This window comes from Loxodonta africana, chromosome 8 (genome assembly GCF_030014295.1).
Source record: "Loxodonta africana isolate mLoxAfr1 chromosome 8, mLoxAfr1.hap2, whole genome shotgun sequence".
Taxonomy (NCBI): Eukaryota; Metazoa; Chordata; class Mammalia; order Proboscidea; family Elephantidae; genus Loxodonta; species Loxodonta africana.
Window position 1 is genome coordinate 46,427,763 of NC_087349.1, and position 25,568 is coordinate 46,453,330.

Here is a 25,568-nt window from a genome sequence, read left to right on the forward strand (position 1 = left end):
ACCCGTCGCAGTCAAGTTGATTCCGACTCATAGCGACCCTATAGGACCAAGTGGAATAGCTCCATAGGGTTTCCAAGGAGCGGCTGGTAGAGTTGAACTGCTGACCTTTTGATTAGCAGCCATAGCTCTTAACCACTGTGCTGCCAGGGCTTCCACACTTAGAAGTGCACTGCATTTACAGCTCATGTTAAAAAAATTCTGACTTGGCTACATAAAAGTGAAATCTAAGTAAAAACTTCAGAGAGAGTTTCATAGGACAAATTCCCCACAGGAGAATAAAACATACAAAGCTATCATCAAGCATAGGGCAAAGAGACAAATTGTGCATCTCTGACTGATGTTTTTGTTCAAATAGCTTGGTTTCTTTTAGATAAATATCTAAACTCTTCCAATTATTCTAACATAAACGAAATAGCACTGACATCTGGAACCCAGACACATGCAATAGCTCCACAGGGCTTGGTCATTCTTTGGTTTGAAATAAGGAGGCACAAAACATAATGTGTTCCTGGCAAACAAATTCATATTTACAATAAAATTAAAAGAATGAACAGAATGATTTTAGTTTTGGGTAGTGTGCAAAATCATTAAATGAAGTTATGAAATCACAGTTTAAGCAGTAGCTTAGGTGAAGCAGAATTTCAAGCACATTTTCCCCTGATATGAATTTCTTTTGAAAAATGAAAGGGTGAGATCTGTGCCTAATCTGCACTTTAGGGGGAAAAAAAAACAGGATCTAATTTTGTACAACCCGTTTTTCAGTTATGGGTCAAATGTTGTATTTAAGATCAATAAAATGTAAACTAGTCCTGCAAATAAAATGCAAAAAGTATAAATCTTCATACTGCTCCTGGCATTCTCCCAGCCAGTCAGCTTTGGAAGCCAGTCTAGGAAGCATAACTTATAGAATTATACAAGGAATGTTATACTGAATGCAGAACGGGAGAACCGTATCCATAGGCACAGTTGTCATTCAGTTCCTTATATGAGTGTTGTGTGTGTAGGGAGAAAAGCACAGAGAAATAAGATAGCAAAATCACACATAAAAATTTTTAAGGGCTGAAAGTGCCATTTTTTTTTTAATAAGATGAAACAAAAATTTTAATCTAAAAAAAAGGGTGTTGTTGGTGAGCCATTATTTGCATATAGGCCTCTACACGAAGATTATTTCTTTCTTTAAGGAATTAAACACAATAAAATGAGCTAAAGGGTTTTAGAATTTTATGGAAATTATTTTTTATATTTACTGGCAAATTCATGAGTCACAAGAAGTGTCTTCAAAATAAAGCCGTAGGTTAGGTCTAGAGATCTTTAAGATTTGTCTATGTTGATTCAGATAACATTTACCTGGAAACAAGTGGGAAGATTATAACCTCCCAAGGAGTTTTCTGGCTCTGGGATTCCGTAACAGTTATTCTAAAATATCAGAGACAACCTGAAAATTCTATTTCATGACATTACCTAATCAAATTGATTTTATATTTTGTTAAGTATAAGGAAATATAAGATACAAGCTAAATTTTTAAATTAGGATAAATGGTTATCTTATTAGAAATACACTTTCCATACTGAATCATAATCATAAAATGATCTTTATGTTAAATATTTTTAGGGTTTGATGACACTTTCCAGACATAAAAAATTAAAGGAACTTTCTTTATCCGAGTGTTATAAAATCACCGATATGGGAATTCAGGTAAGATAATTAACATCTTTTGTTGAAGAATTAAGATAGAAAATTAAGCACAAATTGAATAAACATTGTAAGCCACAGTGGAAAAAAAGAAGTGTACTGGAAATGGAACAACAGGTATGTGTTCTTGGTTAAGCTAAGATCAACCCTGGCCCTTACTTAGATCTCCTTTCAGATCAGCACAGCCTAAGGTAACTGAGAGTGTATGTTTTCCCCTCTTTTTTGTCTACTCTCGCCCTTCCAGATGGCAAACTCTTTAGGATAAAGAGCGACCAAACCAAAAAACCAAACCTGTTGCCGTCAAGTTGATTCCAACTCATACTGACCCTAGAGTACAGAGTAGAACTGCCCCATAGAGTTTCTAAGGAGCACCTGGTGGATTTGAACTGCCAACCTTTTGGTTAGCAGCCATATCTCTTAACCACTATGCCACCAGGGTTTCCAAAGAGGGACAGGTAGACATTTTATATGAGTAACTAAATTCAATGTGATAAAAAGCCTTCACATTTAAAGAAAGGACTCTGTAGATGGACATGGTATATAATCTAACCATGAAAATTTGGGGAGTTTGAAAATTATGCCAAATACTTAATAATTAGGAACTTAAGTTGCAAACATAGCTGTTAGCATATTTTACTGGAAAAGAACGCGTAAGTAATTGAATTATGTTCTCAATTGGCATTTCAAGAACTCATGAGAAAGGTAAATTTCCTAGACCTGGCTTTGAGGGATGTTCAGGAAGTCATAAAGGAGCTATTGAGCATAAGCCACAACATTATGTTTATCGCAACATTAAGTAGCTCAATGTTTTTGTATGGACATATATTTTCATTTTTCTTGGGTAAATTAAGAGATGAAAAAGCAAAATCACATGTCATGCATGTATTGAACTAGGACAAAATGTTTTTACTTACTAGTAAAAACATAGAAGGTGATATTTTTAAAGGGAACCAATAATCTAAATGGTAGCCAAGAAGTCCAAAGAGCATGGCAAACCTAAAGTTAAGTTGTCTTCCATGAATTTGAGGTGAACTTTACAAGAAGTTCTAACATGACTAATAGAAAAGTGTTAAAATACTGCACATCGAAGGGAAGGCAGACACCAGGTAGAGAGTCAGTGGGTGGAAAAGAATCCTATAGGATACTCTAGTACAATGGTGTGCTTCGGGACGCGCAGGAGATTGTAGATAGATTGAATTAATTCTTGATTACTGCCCACAGAAACTGGTGGGCTGAAGAGGGTGTCAGGTCAAAAGGTGCCCTAGACCTTAGCTTAGAATTCTGGGGGTAAAGGAACCTTAGAACCACCTAACCACCAGTTAAAGTAGAGTTGATTCTGACTTGTGGTGATCCTATCTGTGTCAGAGTAGAACTGTGTTCCGTAGGGTTTTCAATGGCTAATTTTTCAGAAGTAGCTTTTCTTCCCCATTAGCAGCCGAGTGTGTTAACAATTTGTACCACCCAGGGACTCCTAGACCCATCTAAACCAACCACCTGTTTTTGCAGGTAAGGAAACTAAGCCCTAAAAAAAAAAGCCCTAGAGAGCTTAAATTGGTTCAAAGTCCTATACCTTCTCAGCAAATTAATATCACGACAATTTTATAGAAATGAAGGGTGGAAATGTAGAATTACTGTTCCAAATGGTTGGTTGACAACATGGCTTAGTGGGAAAAAAATGTTTTCAAGTTATTTTTGCTGTTTCGGAAATGTAATGATACTTAACGTGAAAATGTAACATCTTTAAGAACTCTCCTTAGGAGGCACTAGCGTTAAGCAATGTCAATTTCCCTCAATTTCAGACCCTGGGTACTAAGATTCTAATGAGTCCCTAAGGAATCTGCCTAGCAGTATATTCAATTATATAAAGAGTTTAATAAAAAACAAACATTCTCCTTCAAAACAAAGATCCAGAGAAGACTAGTAGCTTCTATACTGGACAAGATTGTAACTACAATCACAGAATGAGTTACAAAATATTTATATTTATGTAACCTACTAGGTGAAAAAGCCAAAAGGTTCCTGGTCAAACCATGATAATTTACCTATTGCATTCTTTTAAGAGTTAAACAAAGGTTTATTCATGAATATGATCTAGTCAGGCTTTCAAAAGATTTTTGACAAGGTGGTAGACTAATGGTTATTAAAATAGGACAGCTAAAATATATTTCTAATATTGAGTTATACTTCTTACATGATGATCAATTATATTTGATCAATATATTTATAACTACAAATAATTTCATAGTAATGAAACCTACCATGGTGATGACATAGCCTCTTAATATCTGTCACTTATTAAATTTTAAATGCTCCTTGGGCTGAGAGAGTGTTGACCAAAGCCTGAGGCTAAGAATCAGAATGCCAATGTTTTCTGCCATTCTCTTTGATTCTATGAGTTCCAGGCATTTTTTTCTTTTCACTCTTCGGAGTCATACTTATTTTTAGGTGCTCTCAGATATTAGATGAAAGCATTTATTCATATACCAAATATGCAAACAACTATCTGAGCCTGGCATAGCTTTAAAAAATTGGTATGTATTTATTTTCAGTGATCTAAAAGAGAAAATATAAAAGAAGGGAATACAGGATCATGGAAGTATGGAATAATTTAATTATTAGTTGTACAAGGTCAACTGTTCTATTCAAGTTCATGAAAAAGATTTTTCTCCTTTTCATCATCCCTCTTTTTTTCCTCCCTGCTTTTGGGGAGACAGAGATACAGATGGAGAGATAGAAAGTAAGAGGGAAAGAGCAAGATAGAGAAGTGTGTGTGTGTTGCAGCTTTTAACCAGTTTTGCCTCTTCCAAGGTTCACGCTTCTGGGCGTGTGGTAATCTTTCTCTTCCTTGACTCCTTCAAAGCAACGAATCATTAAGTCCCAAAAGAAAATGGATGAGGAAGAGGGAGAATAAAGTGACCCAGGAGCCAATTTCACAATTCTTTATCTGGATTTATAAAAGAGAGAAAGAAGTAAAATAAGGTGATTAAACTGAGAAGTTTAGATTATCCACAATTTACCAGTTTTCTCTCTCTTATTACTTATAATAGGTAACTCTAGGGAATTCTCTTTTCAGCACAAGACATTGATAACTTATACTCTGCATAATCCATTTCATGAGAAAAATGAAAAAACAAAAATTTTCTACCCTGGCTAAGTTTTGCAAGAGTCATGAAAATAATAAGAATAAAAAATTACCTCATTTTAGTGTTTCACTGGAAACCATAGCACATGCACACTGAGCGTCTTGAGCCCCAGATATACTGACTGTCAGGATCTGGATTTAATTACTTTCTTCAACTTTAGTTCTTTTCTGAAAACATTAGACATTCAGTGATTACATCAAAGTAAAATTATTTGGTGCCCTTGAAAGACACATGTGTTTTGCAAGCAATGTTTCATGCGTCAGTAATTGAGCATTTCTTAAGACACCTTTTCTTTGAACATTTTATAAATTTAATTAAATAACAGACTCAAGTTTGGCTAAAGAACTGGCTTGACTGGGATGTTGTAATACAGACAAATTGGAAATTCTGTCTTGTTAGGTTGTTTTGATAGATAGAACCAATGGAAGAGATCCAATTATTTACTCTGGTAATACTTCCTTATCTATTTTGTATTTCTCATGCCCTTTTTCTGAGAATGAAGTATGCTATAAATACATTTAAAAAATATGTACATATATGAATGTGCATATTTTTCTTTATGCAGGTTATTTGTGAGTGAACACCTTGCAGCTGGAAAAAAATTTCTATTTCCATGTTGGCAGGTTAAGGTAGTTGATTCAGGGAGGGCATTAAAAAAAAAAAAAGTTGCCATCTAGTTGATTCTGACTCATAGCGACCCTGTAGGACAGAGTAGAACTATCCCCTTAGGGTTTCCAAGGAATGGCTGGCTTTTAACCACTTTGCCATAGGGAGGGCATTAGAGAGGGGAAAACTGGGCTCCATTATGACCTACCACAATAGCTTACACTGTGTGTAAACAGCGTGCATTTATGTGTTTTTGCAATAACTATGTATATAAGGTATCTATTTGTCTGGTCTATGTGTGTAAATTAAATATGTATAAAAAATTTAGTGTATGCTATCTTACATGCATAGATTAAAAGTGTGTTTACATGTAAATATATATGTAAATGTATAACTAAGTGTCAGGTATATGTGTTTAAATTACATACGTGTACATACCTTAGTGTGTGTTGGATTGCATGCATGTCAATGTGTGTGTATATTTATTATGCTTAAATTATATATCCCCCACATTTCTGTCAGTTTGTCGTATTGTGGGGGCTTACATGTTGCTGTGATGCTGGAAGTTATGCCACCGGTATTTGGGTATCAGCAGGGCCAACCGTGGAGGACTGGTTTCAGCTGAGCTTCCAGACTAAGATAGACTAGGAAGAAGGACCCGGCAGTCTAACTCTGAAAAGAATTAGCCAGTGAAAACCTTATGAATAGCAGTGGAACACTGTCTGATATAGTGTCGGAAGATGAACCCCTCAGGTTGGAAGGCACTCAGTGAATGACTGGGGAAGAACTGCCTCCAGTAGAGTCGACCTTAATGACGTGGATGGAGTAAAGTTTTCGGGACCTTCACTTGCTTATGTGGCACAACTCAAAATGGGAGGAAACAGCTGAAAACATCCACTAATAATGGGAACCTGGAATGTACGAAGTACGAATCTAAGAAAATTGGAAATCTTCAAAAATGAAATGGAGTGCATAAATATCTAAATCATAGGCATTAGTGAGGTGAAATGGACTGGTATTGGCCATTTTGAGTTGGACAATCATATAGTCTACAATGCTGGGAATGACAACTTAAAGAGGAATGGCATTGCATTCACTGTCAAAAAAAAAAAATTCAAGATCTACCCTGAAGTCCAGTGCTGTCAGTGATAGGATAATATCCATATGCCTACAAGGAAGACCAGTTGATATAACTATTATTCAAATTTAAGCACCAACCACTAAGGCCAAAGATGAAGAAATTGAAGATTTTTATCAGCTTCTTCAGTCTGAAATTGATTGAATATGCAATCAGGATTCATTGGTAATTACTGATGATTGGAATGTGAAAGTTGGAAAAAAAGAAGAATGATCAGTGGTTGGAAAATATGGCCTTGGTGATAAAAACAATGCTGGAGATTGCATGACAGAATTTTGCAAGACCAATGACTTCATTGCAAATACCTTTTTTCACCAACATAAATGGCACTATACACATGGACCTTGCCAGATGGAATACACAGGAATCAAATTGACTACATCTGTGGAAAGAGAAAATGGAAAAGCTCAATATCATCAGTCAGAACTAGGCCAGGGGCCATCTGTGGAACAGACCATCAATTGCTCATATGCAAGTTCAAGTTGAAACTGCAGAAAATTAGAACAAGTCCATGAGAGCCAAAGTACAGCCTTGAGTATATCCCACCTGAATTTAGAGACTATCTCAAGAATAGATTTGACACGTTGAACACTAATGACCAAAGACCAGACAAGTTGTGGAATAACATCAAGGACATCATACATGAAGAAAGCAAGAGGTCAAGGAAAAGACAGGAAAAAAAGAAAAGGCCAAGTTGGATGTCAGAGGATACTCTGACACTTGCTCTTGAATGTCGAGCAGCTAAAGCAAAAGGAAGAAATGATGAAGTAAAAGAACTGAATAAAAGGCTTTAAAGGGTGGCTCAAGAAGACAAAGTAAAGTATTATAATGATACGTGCAAAGAGCTGGAGATAGAAAACCAAAAGGGAAGGACACGCTTGACATTTCTCAAGCTGAAAGAACTGAAGAAAAAACTCAAACCCGGAGTTGCAATAGTGAAGGATTCTATGGGGAAAATATTAAATGATGCAGGAAGCATCAAAAGAAGATGGAAGGAAAACACAGAGTCATTATACCAAAAAGAATTAGTCGATTTTCAACCATTTCAAGAGGTAGCATATGATCAGGAACTGGTGGTACTGAAGGAAGAAGTCCAAGATGCACTAAAAACATTGGTGAAAAACAATGCTCCAGGAACTGTTGGAGTATCAATTAAGATGTTTCAACAAAGGGATGCAGTGCTGGAAGTGCTTACTCGTTTATGCCAAGAAATTTGGAAGACAGCTACCTGGCCAACTGACTGGAAGAGATCCATATTTATGCCTATTCCCAAGAAAGGTGATCCAACTGAATGCAGAAATTATAGAACAGTATCATTAATATCCCACGCAAGCAAAATTTTGCTGAAGGGCATTCAAAAGCGGCTGCAGTGGTATATCAACTGGCAACTGTCAGAAATTCTGGCTGGATTCAGAGGAGGATGTGGGGATATCATTGCTGATGTCAGATGGATTCTGGCTGAAAGCAGAGAATATCAGAAGGATGTTCACCTGTGTTTTATTGACTATGCAAAGGCATTCAACTGCGTGGATCATAACAAATTATGGATAACATTGTGAAGAATGGGAATTCCAGGACACTTAATTGTGCTCATGAGGAACCTTTACATAGATCAAGAGGCAGTTGTTCAGACAGAACAATGGGATCTGCATGGTTTAAAGTCAGGAAACGTGTGCGCCAGCGTTGTATCCTTTCACCATACCTATTCAATCTGTATGTTGAGCATATAATCCGAGAAGCTGGACTATACGAGGAAGAATGCAGCATCAGAATTGGAGGAAGACTCATTAACATCCTGGGTTATGCAGATGACACAACCTTGGTTGCTGAAAGTGAAGATGACTTGAAGCACTTACCGATGAATTCAAAGACCACAGCCTTCAGTACGAATTACACCTCAACATAAAGAAAACAAAATTCCTCACAACTGGACCAATAAGCAACATCATGATAAAGGGAGAAGAATGAAGTTGTCAAGGATTTAATTTTACTTGGATCCACAATCAACACCCATGGAAGCAGTGGTCAAGAAATCAAAAGACGCATTGCATTGGGCAAATCTGCAAAGGACCTCTTTAAAGCATTGAAAAGCAAAGATGGCACCTTGAAGACTAAGGTGCACCTGACCCAAACCATGGTATTTTCAATCATATCGTATTCATATGAAAGCTGAACAATGAATAAGGAAGACTGAAGAATTGACGCCTTTGAATTGTGGTATTGGTGGAGAATATTGAATATACCATGGACTGCCAAAAGAATGAAAAAATCTGTCTTAGAAGTACAACCAGAATGCTCCTTAGAAGCAAGAATGGTGACACTGTGTCTCACATACTTTGGACATGTTGTCAGGAGGAATCAGTGTCTAGAGAAGGACATCATGCTTGGTAAAGTAGAGGGTCAACGAAAAAGTGGGAGACCCTCAACGAGATGGATTGACATAGCGGCTGCAACAATGGACTCAAGCATAACAATGATTGTGAGCATGGCTCAGGATTGGGTAGTGTTTCATTCTGTGGTACACTGGGTCGCTATGAGTCGGAACTGACTTGATGGTACTGAACGACAACAACAACAAATTGTGTACAGAGATGCATAAGATTATATGTTTCTAGGCTAAAACCAAATAAATAATGGTCAATATTCAAGGCAAATTATAACTGTAGGTTGTAAAAGAATTTTCTTTTTGTTTATACTTCAATTTAAAGAATTAAATCCCCATTTAAATGACAACACTTTTTTTTCTACAGAAGTATGTAGATTAGCTCTTTGATGGCGAAATCAATGATATAGTGCAGGGAATGTGGGCTTTGCCGTCAGAAGTCCTAACTTTTATCCCGAATCATTGCCTCTTACATGGCATGATCTTAGGCAATTCACTTAGCCTTATAACAATTCATTTCGTTCATGGAAAAAATCCTATGGTGGCTATAGTTAGGAAGCAGACAGGAGGTAGCACCCTAGAGTAGGGGTTGGCAAACTTTTTCTGTAAAGGGCCAGATAGTAAATATTTTAGGCTTTGAGGGCCAAACAGTCTCTGTTTCAAGCATTCAACTCTGCCATTGTAGAATGGAAACAGTCACAGTACATAAACAAATGAGAGTGGCTGTGTTCCAATAAAACTTTATCTATGGACACGAAAATTTACATTTCATATAATTTCCACATCACAAAATATTATAATTATTTTGATTTTTTCCAACCATTTAAAAATGTAAAAACTGTTCTTAGTGTGTGGGACATAGAAAAACACGTGGTAGTCTAAATTTGGCCCATGGGGTATAGTTTTCCAGCATCAGCTCTAGAGTCAGACAGACTTTTTCAGTTTTGGCTCTGTCAGTCTGTGTGACTTTGGGTAAGTTACCTTCTCTAAGCCTTTGATTTCTCACTTGTAAAAATGGGTATAATAATAGCATCTTCTTCCTCTTGTGAGGCTTAAATGATATAAAATACCTAAGTACTTAGTATGGCTCCTGACACAAAGCGTACAATGAATATGACTTTTTAATATCATTATTATTCTATTTAGTAAAGAAGAAACCAACATATACTAAATAAAAAATAAAAAATTTTAGTACAATTGTTAGATAATTTCTTTGGGTTTAGTTGAATATGGTCAGCAAACAGGAAATCCTTACAGCCAAATTCCTTCTCATAGTAAGGGGATAGTTTGGAATATGCTCTTGGAAGAAATAACATACTCATTTTTACTCCTGTGAATGGAATCAATGCATTTTTCAGAGGCATCTAAATTATAGCTGACTAAATAAATTTATGTATGTAAGAGCATTTAAAAATTCTATAACCTACATAGGAAACCCTGGTGGCGTAGTGGTTAAGTGCTAACCAAAGGGTCAGCAGTTCGAATCCGCCAGGCGCTTTTTGGAAACTCTATGGGGCAGTTCTACTCTGTCCTGTAGGGTTGCTATGAATCAGAATCGACTCGACGGCACTGGATTTTGGATAACCTACATAAATATTAATTGCTTATTCATAAGAATAGTATAAAGAATAAACCATGCAAAAAGAAAATGGGTCATTTTTTCTCTGAGATTATAATTTTAAACATATTTTCCAATATCCCAATGAATTTAATATAATACCTAGCATACTATTATATGCTACATATGTAAAAAAATATGTACCCACTAAAAAAAAGACAAAAAACAAGCCCATTGCCATGGAGTCAATTCTGACTCATTGTGACCCTATAGGACAGAGTAGTACTGCCCCATAGAGTTTCCAAGGAGCACCTAGTGGATTATGAACTGCCAACCTATTGGTTACTGGCCAAACTTAACCACTACGCCACCAGGGTTTCCATACCCACTCAAACACTGTTTGCTTATGGCAACTTACATGTGTCTCTAAGTCCCAGAAAGGAGTGTTTTTCACCTTTGCTTAGCTTAAATCCATATCTATCTCTGTTATAATTTCAACCACAGTATGCACTGCATTAAAAAAAAAAAAAAAAAAAAACCTGTTGCCGGGAAGTAAGTTCTAACTCATAGCGACCCTATGGGACAGAGTAGAACTGCCCCTTAGGGTTTCCAAGGCGTGGCTGCTGGGGTTGAATCACTGACCTTTTGGTTAGCAGCTGAACAATTCACCACCAGGGCTCCTTCGCATCATGTTAGTATACCACGAACAGAGGCCTCTCTGTTTGAGCCCTCTCATCTCCCACACATGTGTAGATAAGACTGGTTGAATCTTAGGAAACTGAAGGTCTCTCGGGCCAAAATGAGCAGATAGAACATTTCTTTAGAACCTGTGCATGCTGGCTGAATCAATAATATCCAAAATTGATAACAAAATATGATGTAGGATCTGAATCAGATCTGGAAAGCACAGGAATGAAGCCAGAGAACAGGAGGGCTCAGGAGTGAAGAGCAGAGAGCTATAGGTAAACCGGGCAGGTAGGCAACAAGCGCTGGTGAGCAGTGCACCTGTGGCGGTGATAGACTTGCGCTCTGCGCTCACTACAGTGTGCAGCCCGGCAGGCTGGCTGTGCTCACGCGTAGATGGGGCTTATGGCTGCCCCAAAGCTCAGGTATTTTGATCATATCTATTCAGACAGATTCTTGAGTTTCCTGAGTACATCAGTAGGATAGTATTTGCAATCACTAAGTTGGAAAGAATTTAGATAACTTATTAGGCTACTCCATGCCTTCAAGTAAGACCATCTGGATTAAATAATTTTGTAAAACTGTGACTTCTTTCTCAGTGATTGAACTAAAAAATTTTGGATTGAACTTCCCATGTCGTAGACACTGAGATCATCTGGTTGTTGTTTTTTGTGGGTTTTTTGGGCTTGGGGTTTTTCTCATATATTCCTTGAACTCTCTCTAAAGTTGAAAAAAAAAAAAATGATGAGCTAGGTCTAGTGGGATAGGCAGATTTGTAAACAGAAAAATTCAGTACCATTGATATCCCAATTAATTTAGTATAATATCTAGCACAGTATTATATGCTACATATGGCAATTGTTGGCTAACATTAATTTAACACCTACTAAGTGGTTAAGGGAAACCCTGGTGGCGTAGCAGTTAAGTGCTACGGCTGCTAAACAAGAGGTCGGCAGTTTGAATCTACAAGGCGCTCCTTGGAAACTCTATGGGGCAGTTCCACTCTGTCCTACAGGGTTGCTGTGAGTCAGAATTGACTCGATGGTAACGGGTTTGGTTTTCTTTAAGTGGTTAAGAGTTGGGCTCCTAACCAAAAGGTTAGCAGTTCAAATCCACCAGCCGTGCCTTAGAAACACCATGGGGTAGTTCTACTCTGTCCTGTAGGGTCACTACGAAACAGAATCCACCTGACAGCAACGGGTTTGGGTTTTGTTTTGTTTTTTTAATATGCCAGGCAGTTTTAAGTATTTCATATGTATTAATTTGTTCAATCCTAATAGCAACCTTATGAGGTAGGTAATACTTTTACAGATAAGGAAACTGAGGTTCAAAGAGGTTAAGAATCTTGCTCCAAGTAATGAGACAAGTAAGCATATTAGCTAGGTATAAAATGTCAAATTCCAGAGTGACACTCTTAGCCACTTTGCTGTGATAAAGGTATGCAGGAACCTATGGAAAGATTCAGTTGAGGCACCTAATCCAAGATGAGAATGTCAGGGAAAGCTTATCTGTTGGAAAAGCCAGTCTTATAAAAAATGTGATTGTGCTAGAGGTCCTAGCCAGACTAATTAGGCTAGACAAAGAAATAAAGGGCATCCAGATTGGTAAGAAAGAAGTAAAATTATCTCTATTTGCAGATGACATGATCTTATACACAGAAAACCCTAAGGAATCCTCAAGAAAACTACTGAAACTAATAGTTCAGCAGAGTATCAGGATACAAGATAAACATACAAAAATCAGTTGGATTCCTCTACATCAACAAAAAGAACATCGAAGAGGAAATCACCAAATCAATACCATTCACAGTAGCCCCCAAGAAGATAAAATACTTAGGAATAAATCTTACCAGAGATGTAAAAGACTTATACAAAGAAAACTACAATACACTTCTGCAAGAAACCAAAAGAGACCTACATAAGTGGAAAAACATACCTTGCTCATGGATAGGAAGACTTAACATTATAAAAACATGTACGCTACCAAAAGCGATCTATACATTTAATGCAATTCTGATCCAAATTCCAACAACATTCTTTAATGAGATGGAGAAACAAATCGCCAACTTCATATGGAAGGGAAAGAGGCCCCAGATGAATGAGGCATTACTGAAAAAGAAGAACAAAGTGGGAGGCTTTACTCTACCTGAATTTAGAACCTGTTATACCTCCACAGTAGTCAAAACAGCCTGGAACTGGTACAACAGATACATAGACCAATGGAACAGAATTGAGAATCCAGACATAAATCCATCCACATACGAGCAGTTAATATTTGACAAAGGCCCCAAAACAGTTAAATGGGGAAAAAGAGTCTTTTTAATAAATGGTGCTGGCATAACTGGATATCCATCTGCAAAAAAATGAAACAAGACCCATACCTCACTCCCTGCACAAAAATGAGCTCAAAATGGCTCAAAGACCTAAATATAAAATCTAAAACAATAAAGATCATGTAAGAAAAAAAAGAGACAACATAAGAAGTCCTAATACATGGCATAAACAGTATAGAAAACATTATTGACAATGCAGAAGAAAAACTAGATAACTGGGAGCTCCTAAAAATCAAACACCTATGCTCATCCAAAGACTTCACCAAAAGAGTAAAAAGATTACCTACAGATTGGGAAAAAGTTTTTAGCTATGACATTTCTGATCAGTGCCTGATCTCTAAAATTTACATGATACTGCAAAAACTCAAATGCAAAAAGAGAAATAACCCAATTAAAAAATGGGCAAAATATATGAACAGGCACTTCACTAAAGAAGACATTCAGGTCGGCAACAGATACATGAGGAAATGCTCACGGTCATTAGCCATTAGAGAAATGCAAATCAAAACTACACTGAGATTCCATCTCACTCCAACAAGGCTGGCATTAATCCAAAAACACAAAACAATAAATGTTGGAGAGGCTGTGGAGAGATTGGAACACTTATACACTGCTGGTGGGAATGTCAGATGGTACAACCACTTTGGAAATCGATTTGGCACTTCCTTAAAAAGCTAGAAATAGAACTACCATACAATCCAGCAATCCCACTCCTTGGAATATATCCTGGAGAAATAAGAGCCTTTACATGAACAGATATATGCACACCCATGTTCATTGCAGCACTGTTTACAATAGCAAAAAGATGGAAGCAACCAAGGTGTCCATCAATGGATGAATGGATAAATAAATTATGGTATATTCACACAAGGGAATACTGCTCATCAATAAAGAACAGCGAGGAATCTGTGAAATATTTCATAACATGGAGGAATCTGGAAGGCATTATGCTGAGTGAAATTAGTCAGTTGCAAAAGGACAAATATTGTATAAGACCACTATTATAAGAACTCAAGAAATAGTTTAAACAGAGAAGAAAATATTCTTTGATGGTTACAAGAGGGGGGAGGGAGGTGGGGTGGGAAAGGGGTATTCACTAGTTAGATAGCAGATAAGAACTACTTTAGGTGACGAGAAAGACAACACACAAAACAGGAGAGGTCAACACAACTGGACTAAACCCAAAGCAAAGAAGTTTCTGGAATAAACTGAATGCTTTGAAGGCCAGTGTAGCAGGGGCGGGGGTTTGGGGACCATGGTTTCAGGGGACATCTAAGTCAATTGGCATAATAAAATCTATTAAGAAAACATTCTGCATCCCACCTTGGAGAGAGGCGTCTGGGGTCTTAAACGCTAGGAAGAGGCCATCTAAGATGCATCAATTGGTCTCAACCCACCTAGATCAAAGGAGAATGAAGAACACCAAGGACACAAGGTAATTACGAGCCCAAGAGACAGAAAGGGGCACATAAACCAGAGACTACATCAGTCTGAGACCAGAAGAGCTAGATGGTGCCCAGCTACAACTGATGAGTGCCCTGACAGGTAACACAACAGAGAACCCCTGAGGGAGCAGGAGAGCAGTGGGATGCAGACCTCAAATTCTTGTAAAAAGACCAGACTTAATGGTCTGAGACTTGAAGGACCCTGGTGGTCATGGCCCCCAGACCTTCTGTTGGCCCAGGACAGGAACCATTCCCGAAGCTAACTCTTCAGACATGGATTGGACTGGACAATGGGTTGGAGAGGGATGCTGGTGAGGAGTGAGCTTCTTGGATCAGGTGGACACTTGAGACTATGTTGGCATCTCCGGCCTGGAGGGGAGATGAGAGGGTAGAGGGGGTTAGAAGCTGGCGAAATGGACATGAAAAGAGAGAATGGAGGGAGGGAGCGGGCTGTCTCATTAGGGGGAGAGCAACTGGGAGTGTGTAGCAAGGTGTATATGGGTTTTTGTGTGAGAGACTGACTTGATTTGTAAACTTTCACTTAAAGCACAATAGAAATCAAAAAAAAAATGTGGAAGTTCGACTGAAGGGCAGAGAGGAGAGAGGACAGCTATCATGACTGAAGATAGGAATATAAGTTAAGAGGTTTTTGTTATAGCCCAGGGAAGAGATGATGAAATCTGGATGAGGGTGCTGACAGGCTAGAGAGAGACTGGGGAATATTTAGGTAGTAAAATCCATAGAACTGTTGCTAGTTAGGATGGGGGACAAGGATGAAGATGTGGTTAAGGATGATGCCCATGCATCTGGCTCAACTGCCTGGGAGGTCTGTGGTACTTCCAACATTTTTAAGCCCTTTCCTGGATCCAAGTCATACAGCGAGGGCCATGAACTACTAAGTCCTATTTGGTATTTTGGCACTTACTGTTGCAGTTTCTGTTTTGGGTGACACAATTGGTTAAGAACTCTGCTACTAATCAAAAATTGGTGGTTCAAACCACCCAGAGGTGCCTTGGAAGAAAGGTCTTGTGATTCGTTTCCAAAAAGTCAAGCCATGAAAACTTCATGGAGCACAGTTCTACTCTTAGGGTCACTATAAGCCGGAATTGACTCGACCGAAACTCGTTTGGTTTCCTGTTGCAGGAAGGGATTTTGTCTTTGCCTCCTCTCTCTGCACCTGTCTACTCTTATAACAGAGTCTTTTAAGCAGCCGCTCTCTATGGAACTCCTATCCATAGGCTTGTGGCAGTTGCAGGCAGGCTGATGCAGCTCTGCTGGAAAGTGTTTCTGATTTTACTCTACTTAAAGGTAATTTAAAGGTTGTTGTGTTCTCTGTCTCCTACTAATGCTGAAAGCATGGGTCCTGTGAAGTTTTATTGGTTTCTTTGTTCATTTTATAGTTTTTAGGGAAAGGGAGTATTCAGATTTAGATAACCACCATTGTTCTCCAAAGCCAGACGTGATGTCCTCATATCTTTTATTGTGAAAAACATATCTCTACCAGAGCTGAGCATCTGCTTTTTGAAGTCCTGCAACTCAGAATAGTAATTATGGGCAGAATTTATGACTACAGAAGAGAAAGAAGAGGTATGTGGTAGCTGTTCAGCCTGACTTGCTCTCTTGTGTCTTTTCTGCCTGGCTTGTGGATTACATTCTTCACAAGTGAGTTTACTGATATCCTGCAACTGACACCACTGATGAATTTTAAGGGAGTAGCATAGTTGAGGATCACAGGTCAATGTCACGTTCTCTGATGAACACAAAGGTATCTGACAACTTTCGTATATGGGTTATAAACAGCAGTACGGATGCCGGAACCCCCACTTCCCTCATCGTCCTCATAGGGACCCTTGGTTTTTGAAACCCTCAATCCTGCTAGCTGCTTGGAGTTTTGAGAAAACGAGTTGTTTTTCTCCTTTAATTTTCAGTGTTTCAATGTCTTGTTATCCATCCTTTTGGGTTACACGCTTTGCATTTTTCTTTCTATTTGACTTTTAGTTTAGTGACATGTATATTGACCTTAGTTTGTAAATAGAAAAGAAAGGAGATGATTTTATTAAGGAATAAGGGACAGGGAGGGGCAGCTGTGTGGAGCAAGGCATAAACTACTTCATGGTTGGGAGAACAGCAGAGCAGATCCACTGCTGTTCATTTGGCTTTCAGCCCGACCAGGAATGTTCATTAAGTCAAGTGGTTGTGTAGATGTGGCTTTGCTCCAGGTTGAGTCTAAGTGGATTCAGCATTCTCAGTTCTGCATTCTGGACCACTTTTGCTAGAGAAATGAAATCCTTCGAACTAGTGTGGACCCTCTATGTGGGTATTCAGGTCTTAAAGGCCCAGGAGTACCAATTTCACTAGCTCCAGTCCTGTCTGAGTCTTGCTCCCCCATAATGGCCTGTGGCCATCCCGTTCCCCTGGACTTTTCTCACTAAAGTTTAAGAAGGTTGTGTTCATGTACCCTAATAGGAAGAACTGGATTATTCTCCAGTGACTCTTTTTTTTTTTCTTATCTTAAACTCTTGCTTTAAATCACTAACCTGACTAGTTAAAAAATATTACTCATGCAAGATCCTTATATATCATTCTCATTAGTTGATAGACTCCACTCTCTAGAGTGCAACCAAAATTTCTTTCAGTAACTTTTGACACATATGGCCTATAATGACAAAGATGGACTAAATGAGTTGTCTCTACATGGCAATAATTTTTTTAAATCAACATCAATTTCTATCATTCAGAAACTATCAAAGCATGAGATTTTAATAAGTTCACCTTTTTGTCCAGGGGAAAAAGATATGTATGGGCTACAAGGGAAGCAAAGGAGTATCCCTTCCCAAAATGGCCTAAATCCTTGGCTTTTGGTACAACAGAAGCTCTGAAATCTCCTGTATGGAGAGGTGGGACATCCAGATGTCTGGATATTTTATCTCTTGGCCATACTTCTCAGGAAAATTCTTTACCTCATCCAATGCACCAGGTTACTATTAGGAAATAATAGAATAAACTGTCGATGATGAAGATCCTAGAGGGTCTCAGGTTCAGAATCATTTTACAGGGTCTTAGGAAAGGGATCTAAGAAGTTCTTTTGGTGAAATTAAAAGGGGGGCATTTTGTACCTTGTTTCGGAAAAAGAACTTCTCACAAAACCTGGAATAATTAAGAGCTTTGTTACAGAAAGTTGTGCTGTACAACTACCTGTAACAAAAATGGTCTCCTGGACTTTATAACAGAACAGCATACTCCAAGAGAGACCTAAGGCATCTGGGATCAACTGGGAGTTGCAAACTCCTGCCAAGATACCTAAGCATAATTCTCCCTTCAAAGACTATGAACAAAAGAAATAAGCTCAGCATTCTCCATTGCTTCTGACACTAGTGCGTTTCCAACTGTAGGGGCAGTTCAGTAGAATTAGAAATTGGCCAGATTTCAAAGGATGTGGGATCTGACAGCTTGTCAGTTTCTCACAGTCTGTAAGGTTCCAAGGGATACTGGAGTTATGGGTACCATGTTTCTTGGCTGAGAAACAGCTGAAGCAGAGAACACCCCATGCCGGTCCTGGCCTCTTGCCCACTCCCATTGGGCAGAACTATTCTCAGACAACTGGAGACTGCTGAACTCGCTAAATGAATGTGCATATCTGTTATTTTCATGTTGAGCATCCACAGAGAACTCTAAGAGGACGTGTTAAAAGGAAGATAATCCTTGGGAGGCCTCTCTCATCCCTTAAGCTGCCCCTGGAACATCAGTTTACCCTGTGTAAAGTGAAACCTGCCAAGAGTTAAACAAAACCCGTTAGATTGTCTGAAGGCAAAAATAAAACATCAGAATTCCACTTTCCTACTAACAGCAAGAGTGTATGTGCCTCTTGCTTTACAAACCTAAGTGGCCAATCTGTTTTTGATCCCTTTTCTATCAACATGCCTGGGATTTGCTCAATGTACCTTACCTGACATAAATCGAGTGCCTGGTAGTGGAGTATCTCACAGGAGCTATGATTTTTTTCCATGCTCATAAACATATGATTTCTAACAGTCTTCTCTATCAACTTCCAATTAAATCCTGTACCTATATTTCCTCATCCCAATGCCCTTGTTACACCGAAGGCAGTGTTCCCAGGTCTTCAAGTGGCAGACTAGGGGTTATTCCAGGATCTCTGTAGTTCCATTGCTGACAGACAAAAGCCAGCATTTGTATAGGGTGTTATGTTTGCCAAGTGGTTTTGGAGTACACATTTCCTTTCCATCTTCCAATAAGCCTGTGAGATAGGTAGACAGTTATTTTTACTACACAGTTATAGATGAGGAAACACTGTTAAGTGACTTGCTCAAGGTCACACAGGCACTACCGCAGATTTCCAGGTCCTGTGTTTTCCTACTTGACCAGCAGCCTCTCTTGATTAGATCATCCCATTCCATTATGTCCCAAAATGAAAGGTCAAAGCAGCACCAATGGTTCATGAATTCGTTTTTTCCTTGAGATCCTTAAATGCAAGAGGTCGCAGGAGAATGGTGTGACTTTGTCCTTGGCATGAAAGTTCTGTTATTTTCTTGGAAAAGAGAACATCAAGTTGGGAGGGTGGCTGGCTGTGCAAATAGAAACCCATCAACTCTTTCAGGCTGATTATTGTTGCTCAAGTGATTTCCCTTGCCTTATCCCAGAGGTCCCTGGAAGAGTGCCAGGTATTTGAGACACTGGGCGCCCATTCTTTTTACTTAGAGAAATGGAGAGTGTGGGGGTTATGCCACAGGTCACAAGAAAAATAGCTGATTGCTCCTTGGATAGTCCAATCCTGACTTGTTTTTATTTTGTACATAAAGTCTAGAGACTGAAACAGTTCTGTAATTTTTTTCCCACAAATCCTAATTAGAAAATATAACTCAAAGGGATTTTGTTTTTTGGTCTTCCCTTTTAGTTATTTCAATATACATTCTTTTTCATTGTTTATTTCTCTGTCCTTTAAGCTTGCCCCCCCAATTTGACTTCTTTTAATGCATTTATCGGTGTTTTATATATTTTAAAAAATCCCCTGCTTTTTAACAAATACCCGGGATCTGTATAATCAGTAAGTCATCAAGATTTACTGACAACCAAAGGTGTACTGTTGAGTTGTTGTTGTTAGGTGCCATCAAGTCAAGTTCAACTCATAGCAATCCAAGTAACCGTGCGTACAACAGAGTGAAACACTGCCGGGTCCTGCACCATCCTCACAATCATTGTTATGCTTGAGCCCATTATTACAGCCACTGTGTCAATCCATCTTGTTGAGGGTCTTCCTCTTTTTTGCTGACTGTCTACTTTACTAAGCATGATGTCCTTCTCCAGGGACTGATCACTCCTGATAACATTTCCAAAGTTTGTGAGACGAATTTCACCATCCTTGCTCCTAAGGAGCATTGTGACTGTACTTCTTCCAAGACAGATTTGTTCGTTCTTCTGACAGTCAATGGTATATTCAACATTCTTCGCCAACACCATAATTCAAAATCTCAATTCTTCTTCGGTTTCCTTAGTCTTTGTCCAGCTTTGGCATGCATACGAGATGACTGAAAACACCAAGGCTTGGGTCAGGTGCACCTTTGTCCTTAAGGTGACATCTTTGCTTTTTAACACTTTTAAGAGGTTTTTTGAAGTGGATTTGTCCAACACAATGTGTTGTTTGATTCCTTGACTGCATGGATGTTGATTGTGGAGTAGGAGTCTCCAAAGCAAGCATTCACTTAAGCAAGTGGACAAGACAAGCTATTTCAGAAGAAAACATTAGAACTATTTAGATTTATTTCTACCTCATACATTTTATTTCTCTTCTACATGTTTTATAATGTACAATATATATTAGAACATTTGTATTTTTATATAATTTAAAAGTACATTAATATACGTCTATTGCGAATATGTGCTCAACACTGTTTTTTATTATGGGATGCATGAGTTTTAAAAAATTTGGCAATCATAGCCTTAGAGAAACATTAAATACAAATAGTCATTGTTGCTTGTTGTTCAGTCAATTTCAATTCATGGTGAACCCATGTGTGTAGAGTAGAACTTCTACATAGGGTTTTCAAGGTTGTGACCTTTCAGAAGCAGATGGCCAGTGCTGTCTTCCGAGATGTATCTGCATTAGTTTGAACTGCAAAACTGTCAGCTAGTATTCAAACAAAAACAACTGAACCATTTTTGTCACCCAGGGACTCCTACAAATAATAGTTGTTGTTGTCATTGTTAGGTGCCATCAAGTTGGTTCTGAGTCATAGCAATCCTATGTACAGCAGTCCTGTACCATCCTCATAATCATTGCTATGTTAGAGGTCATTGTTGTAGCCACTGTGTCAGTCCTTCAGGTTGAGGATGGACTTCCTCTTTTTTGTTGACCTTCTACTTTACCAAGCATGATGTCCTTCTCCAGGGAATGGTCCCTCCTACTAACATGTCTGAAGTATGTGAAACGAAGTCTCACCATCCTTGCTTCTAAGGAACATTCGCTGTACTTCTTCCAAGACAGATTTATTTGCTCTTCCGGCAGCCTGTAGTATATTCAATATTCTTCATCAGTACTATAATTCAGAGGCGTCAATTCTTCTTTGGTCTTCCTTATTTGTTGTTCAGCTTTCATGCATATTTTCATAGGCAGTTGAAAATACCATGGCTTGGGTTGGGCACAACTTAGTCCTCAAACTGACATTTGCTTTATAATACTTAAAGAGATCTTTTGCAGCAGATTTGCCCAATGCAATACATCCTTTGATTTCTTGACTGCTGCTTCCGTGGGCATTGATTGTGGATCCAAGTAAAATGAAATCCTCGACAACTTCAGTATTTTCACCGTTTACCACGATGTTGCTTATTGGTCCAGTTGTGAAGACTTTTGTTTTCTTTATGTTGAGGTGTAATCCATACTGAAGGCTGTGGTCTTTGATATTCATGAGTAAGTGCTTCAAGTCCTCTTCACTTTCTGCAAGCAAGTTTGTGTCATCTGCATATCTGCAGGTTATTAATGAGTCTTCCTCCAATCCTGATGCCACGTTCTTCTTCATATAGTCCAGCTTCTCTGATTATTTGCTCAGCATACAGAGTGAATAAATATAGTGAAGGGATACAACCCTGCTGCACACCTTTCTTTACTTTAAACCACTCAGTATCCCCTTGTTCTGTTCGAAGAACTGCATCTTGATCTATGTACGGGTTCCTCATGAGCACAATTAAGTGTTCTGGAATTCGCATTCTTTGCAATGTTATCCATAATTTGTTACAATGGACACAGTGGAATGCCTTTACATAGTCAATACAACATAGGTAAATATTTTTCTGGTATTCTCTGCTTTCAACCAAGATCCATCTGAGAACAGCAATGATATCCCTTGTTCCACATCCTCTTCTAATTTGGGCTTGAATTTATGGCAGCTCCCTGTTGGTGTACTCCTACAACTACTTTTGAATGATCTTCAGCAAAATTTTACTTATGTGTGATATTAATGATATTGTTCGATAATTTGTGCATTTTGTTTGATCATGTTTCTTTGGAATGGGTACAAATATGGATCTCTTCCAGTTGGTTGGCCACGTAGCTGTCTCCAATTTTCTTAGCATAGACAAGTGAGCATTTCCAGTGCTGCATCCTTACTGAAACATCTCAATTGATATTCTTTCAATTCCTGGGGTCTTGTTTTTCGTCAATGCCTTCAGTGCAGCTTGGACCTCTTCCTTCAGTACTATGGGTTCTTGATCATATGCTACCTCCTGAAATGGCTTAACACTGACCAATTCATTTTGGTACAGTGACTCTGTGTATTCCTCCCATCTTCTTTTGATGCTTCCTGTGTCATTTAATATTTTCCCTGTAGAATCCTTCAATATTGCAACTCGAGGCTTGAAATTTTTCAGTTCTTTCAGCTTGAGAAATTTTGAGTATGTTCTTCCCGTTTGGTTTTCTATCTCCAGGTCTTTGCACATTTTATTATAATACTTTGCTTTGTCTTCTCAAGCTGCCCTTTGAAATCTTCTGTTCAGCTCTTTTACTTCATCATTTCTTCCTTTTTGCTTTAGCTACTCTATGTTCTCTTCTGACATCCATTTTGGTCTTCTCTTTTTCTCCTGTCTTTTTAATGACCTCTTGCTTTCTTCACATATGATGTCCTTTCACAACTCGTCTCATCTTGGGTCATTAGTGTTCAATGCATCAAATTTATTCTTGAGATGGTCTCTAAAATCAGGTGGGATATACTCAAGGCTGCACTTTGGCTCTCGTGAACTTTTCTAATTTTCTTCAGCTTCAACTTGAACTTTCGCAGGAGCAATTGACGTTCTGTTCCACAGTTGGCTTCTGGCCTTGTTCTGACTGATAATATTGAGCGTTTCCATTGTCTGTTTCCACAGATGTAGTCGATTTGATCCTATGTATCCCATCTGGCAAGGTCCACATGTATAGTCGCCATTTTTGTTGTTGAAAAAAGAAATTTGCCATGAAGAAGTCGTTGGTCTTGCAAAATTATGTCATGCAATCTCCGGCACTGTTTTTATCACCAAGGCCATATTTTCCAACTACCAATGCTTCTCTGTTTCCAAGTTTCACATTCCAATCACCACTAATTATCAATGCATCTTGATTGCATGTTTGATCAATTTCAGACTGCAGAAGTTGGTAAAAGTCTTCAATTTCTTCATCTTTGGCCTCAGTGGTTGGTGCTTAAATTTGAATAATAGTTGTATTATTCACCTGGTCTTCTTTGTAGGCGTATGGATATTATCTTATCACTGACAGTGTTGTACTTCAAGATTGATCTTGAAATGTTCTTCTTGACAATGATCAAGACACCATCCCTCTTTAAGTTGTCATTCCTGTCACAGTAGACCATATGATTGTCTGGTTCAAAATGGCCAGTACCAGTCCTTTTCAGCTAACTAATGCCTAGGATATCAACGTTTATGTGTTCCATTTCATTTTTGACGACTTCCAATTTTCCTAGATTCATACTTCATACATTCCATGTTCCTATTATTAATGGATGTTTGCAGCTGTTCCTTCTCATTTTCAGTCATGCTACATCAGCTAATGAAGGTCCCAAAAGCTTGACTCCATTCAGGTGGACTCCACTTTGAAAAGGCAGCTCTTCCCCAGTCGTGTTTTGAGTGCCTTCCAACCTGAGGGGCTCATCTTCCAGCACTATATCAGACAGTGTTCCACTGGTATTCATAAGGTTTTCACTGGTCAATTTTTTCAGAAGTAGACTACCAGGTCCTTCTTCCTAGTCTATCTTAGTCTGGAAGCCCTGCTGAAACCTGTCCACCAAAGGTGACCCTGCTAGCATTTTAAATACTGGTGGCAAAGCTTCCAGTATCACAGCAACACGCAAGCCACCACGGTACAACAAACTGACAGACACATGGTGGACAATAAATAGTACTAGCTACTATTTACTTTCTGCTTATTCTTTGCTAAGTACTATTCAATTGTTTTATTTGTATTAATTCATCAAGCTCCTTAACAACTCTATCAAGTAGGTATCATATCAAAGTACCATCTTATTCTCATTTTGCAGATGAGAACAGTGAGGTATAAAGATTTTGGGAAATTTATCCAGAGATACAGAACTTCTAAGTATGAGGATTGGAACTCAGGCCAGTGGGCCTCCAGGCCCTATGCTCTTAACCACCCCAGTATACTCTCTCTGAAGAGTTATTAAATAAAGTGAGAGGAAGGACTGGACTTAGGATTTTAAGAGCAATCTATGGGAGCTCATTGTCCCCACTTCCTTTGGATGTTCTCCCATCTTGAACTTATTCTGCATGACAGGTGTTGGGGACACAAAGATAACTTAGACCTGGATTCTGCCCTCAAGAAGCCATATTCAATGCAGGAGATAAAACAGGTACAGGTAGCCCCCAACTTAAGTTGATATTCTGCTCTGATGACTCCGTTGTAAGTCTGTTCTGATGTAAGTTGAATACCTGTTTTTTTTTTGTTTTGTTTTCATTGCCTTTTATTATCAGTAACTTTATAAATTCTATCTTTGAACATCTGCAAGTGAACATCTGAGAATGATAACATCAGTAAATTAACCACTGCAACATTTTATGTAGTACATATTGCTAATGATAAGATGTACCCTTCCACCCCCCCAAAAAAGTCATAAGTGTGGTACATCATAATTCGAATACATTGTAAATCGGAGGCTGCCTGTACTTAAATAGCTATAATCCATGTAGAAAGGAAGAAAGACAATAAGAAGGTATAGGAATGTGATCATTAAGGTTGTGTGTCAACTTGGCTGGCCATGATTCTCAGTGGTTTGGCACTTAGTTATGATGTAGTTTGGAAGTCATGTGATGATGTGATCACTTCCCATGATGAGATTTAATATATGTCATCACCTCCATGATGTGATCTGCTCTGAGTAGCCAATCAGTTAAAAGAGAGTTTCCTTGGGGGTGTGGCCTGCATTGAACATAAGTAGACTTTCTGGCAAGACTCGTGGGTTTGGCTTGTTCTGGATCTTACAGCTGGCTCCTGTTCATGTGACCTCCAGTTCTTGGGACTTGAACTAGTAGCTTACCCGCCATCTTGCCTGCCTATCTTGGGACTCGTCGATCTT

General features: G+C 38.5%; 1 protein-coding gene across 2 annotated transcripts in view; it reads left to right on the top strand.

Moving 5' to 3' along the window:
- FBXL13 (F-box and leucine rich repeat protein 13) overlaps positions 1-25,568 on the top strand; it is a 298,479-nt gene that overhangs the window by 253,735 nt on the left and 19,176 nt on the right. Inside the window, exon 18 of one of the 2 annotated variants that reach the window (XM_064289905.1) lies at positions 1,613-1,696. The exons of the other annotated variant lie outside the window; for it this stretch is intronic. Coding sequence (XP_064145975.1) covers positions 1,613-1,696 — 84 coding nt within the window. The remainder of the gene's footprint in view (positions 1-1,612; positions 1,697-25,568) is intronic. 2 annotated transcript variants of the gene reach the window in all.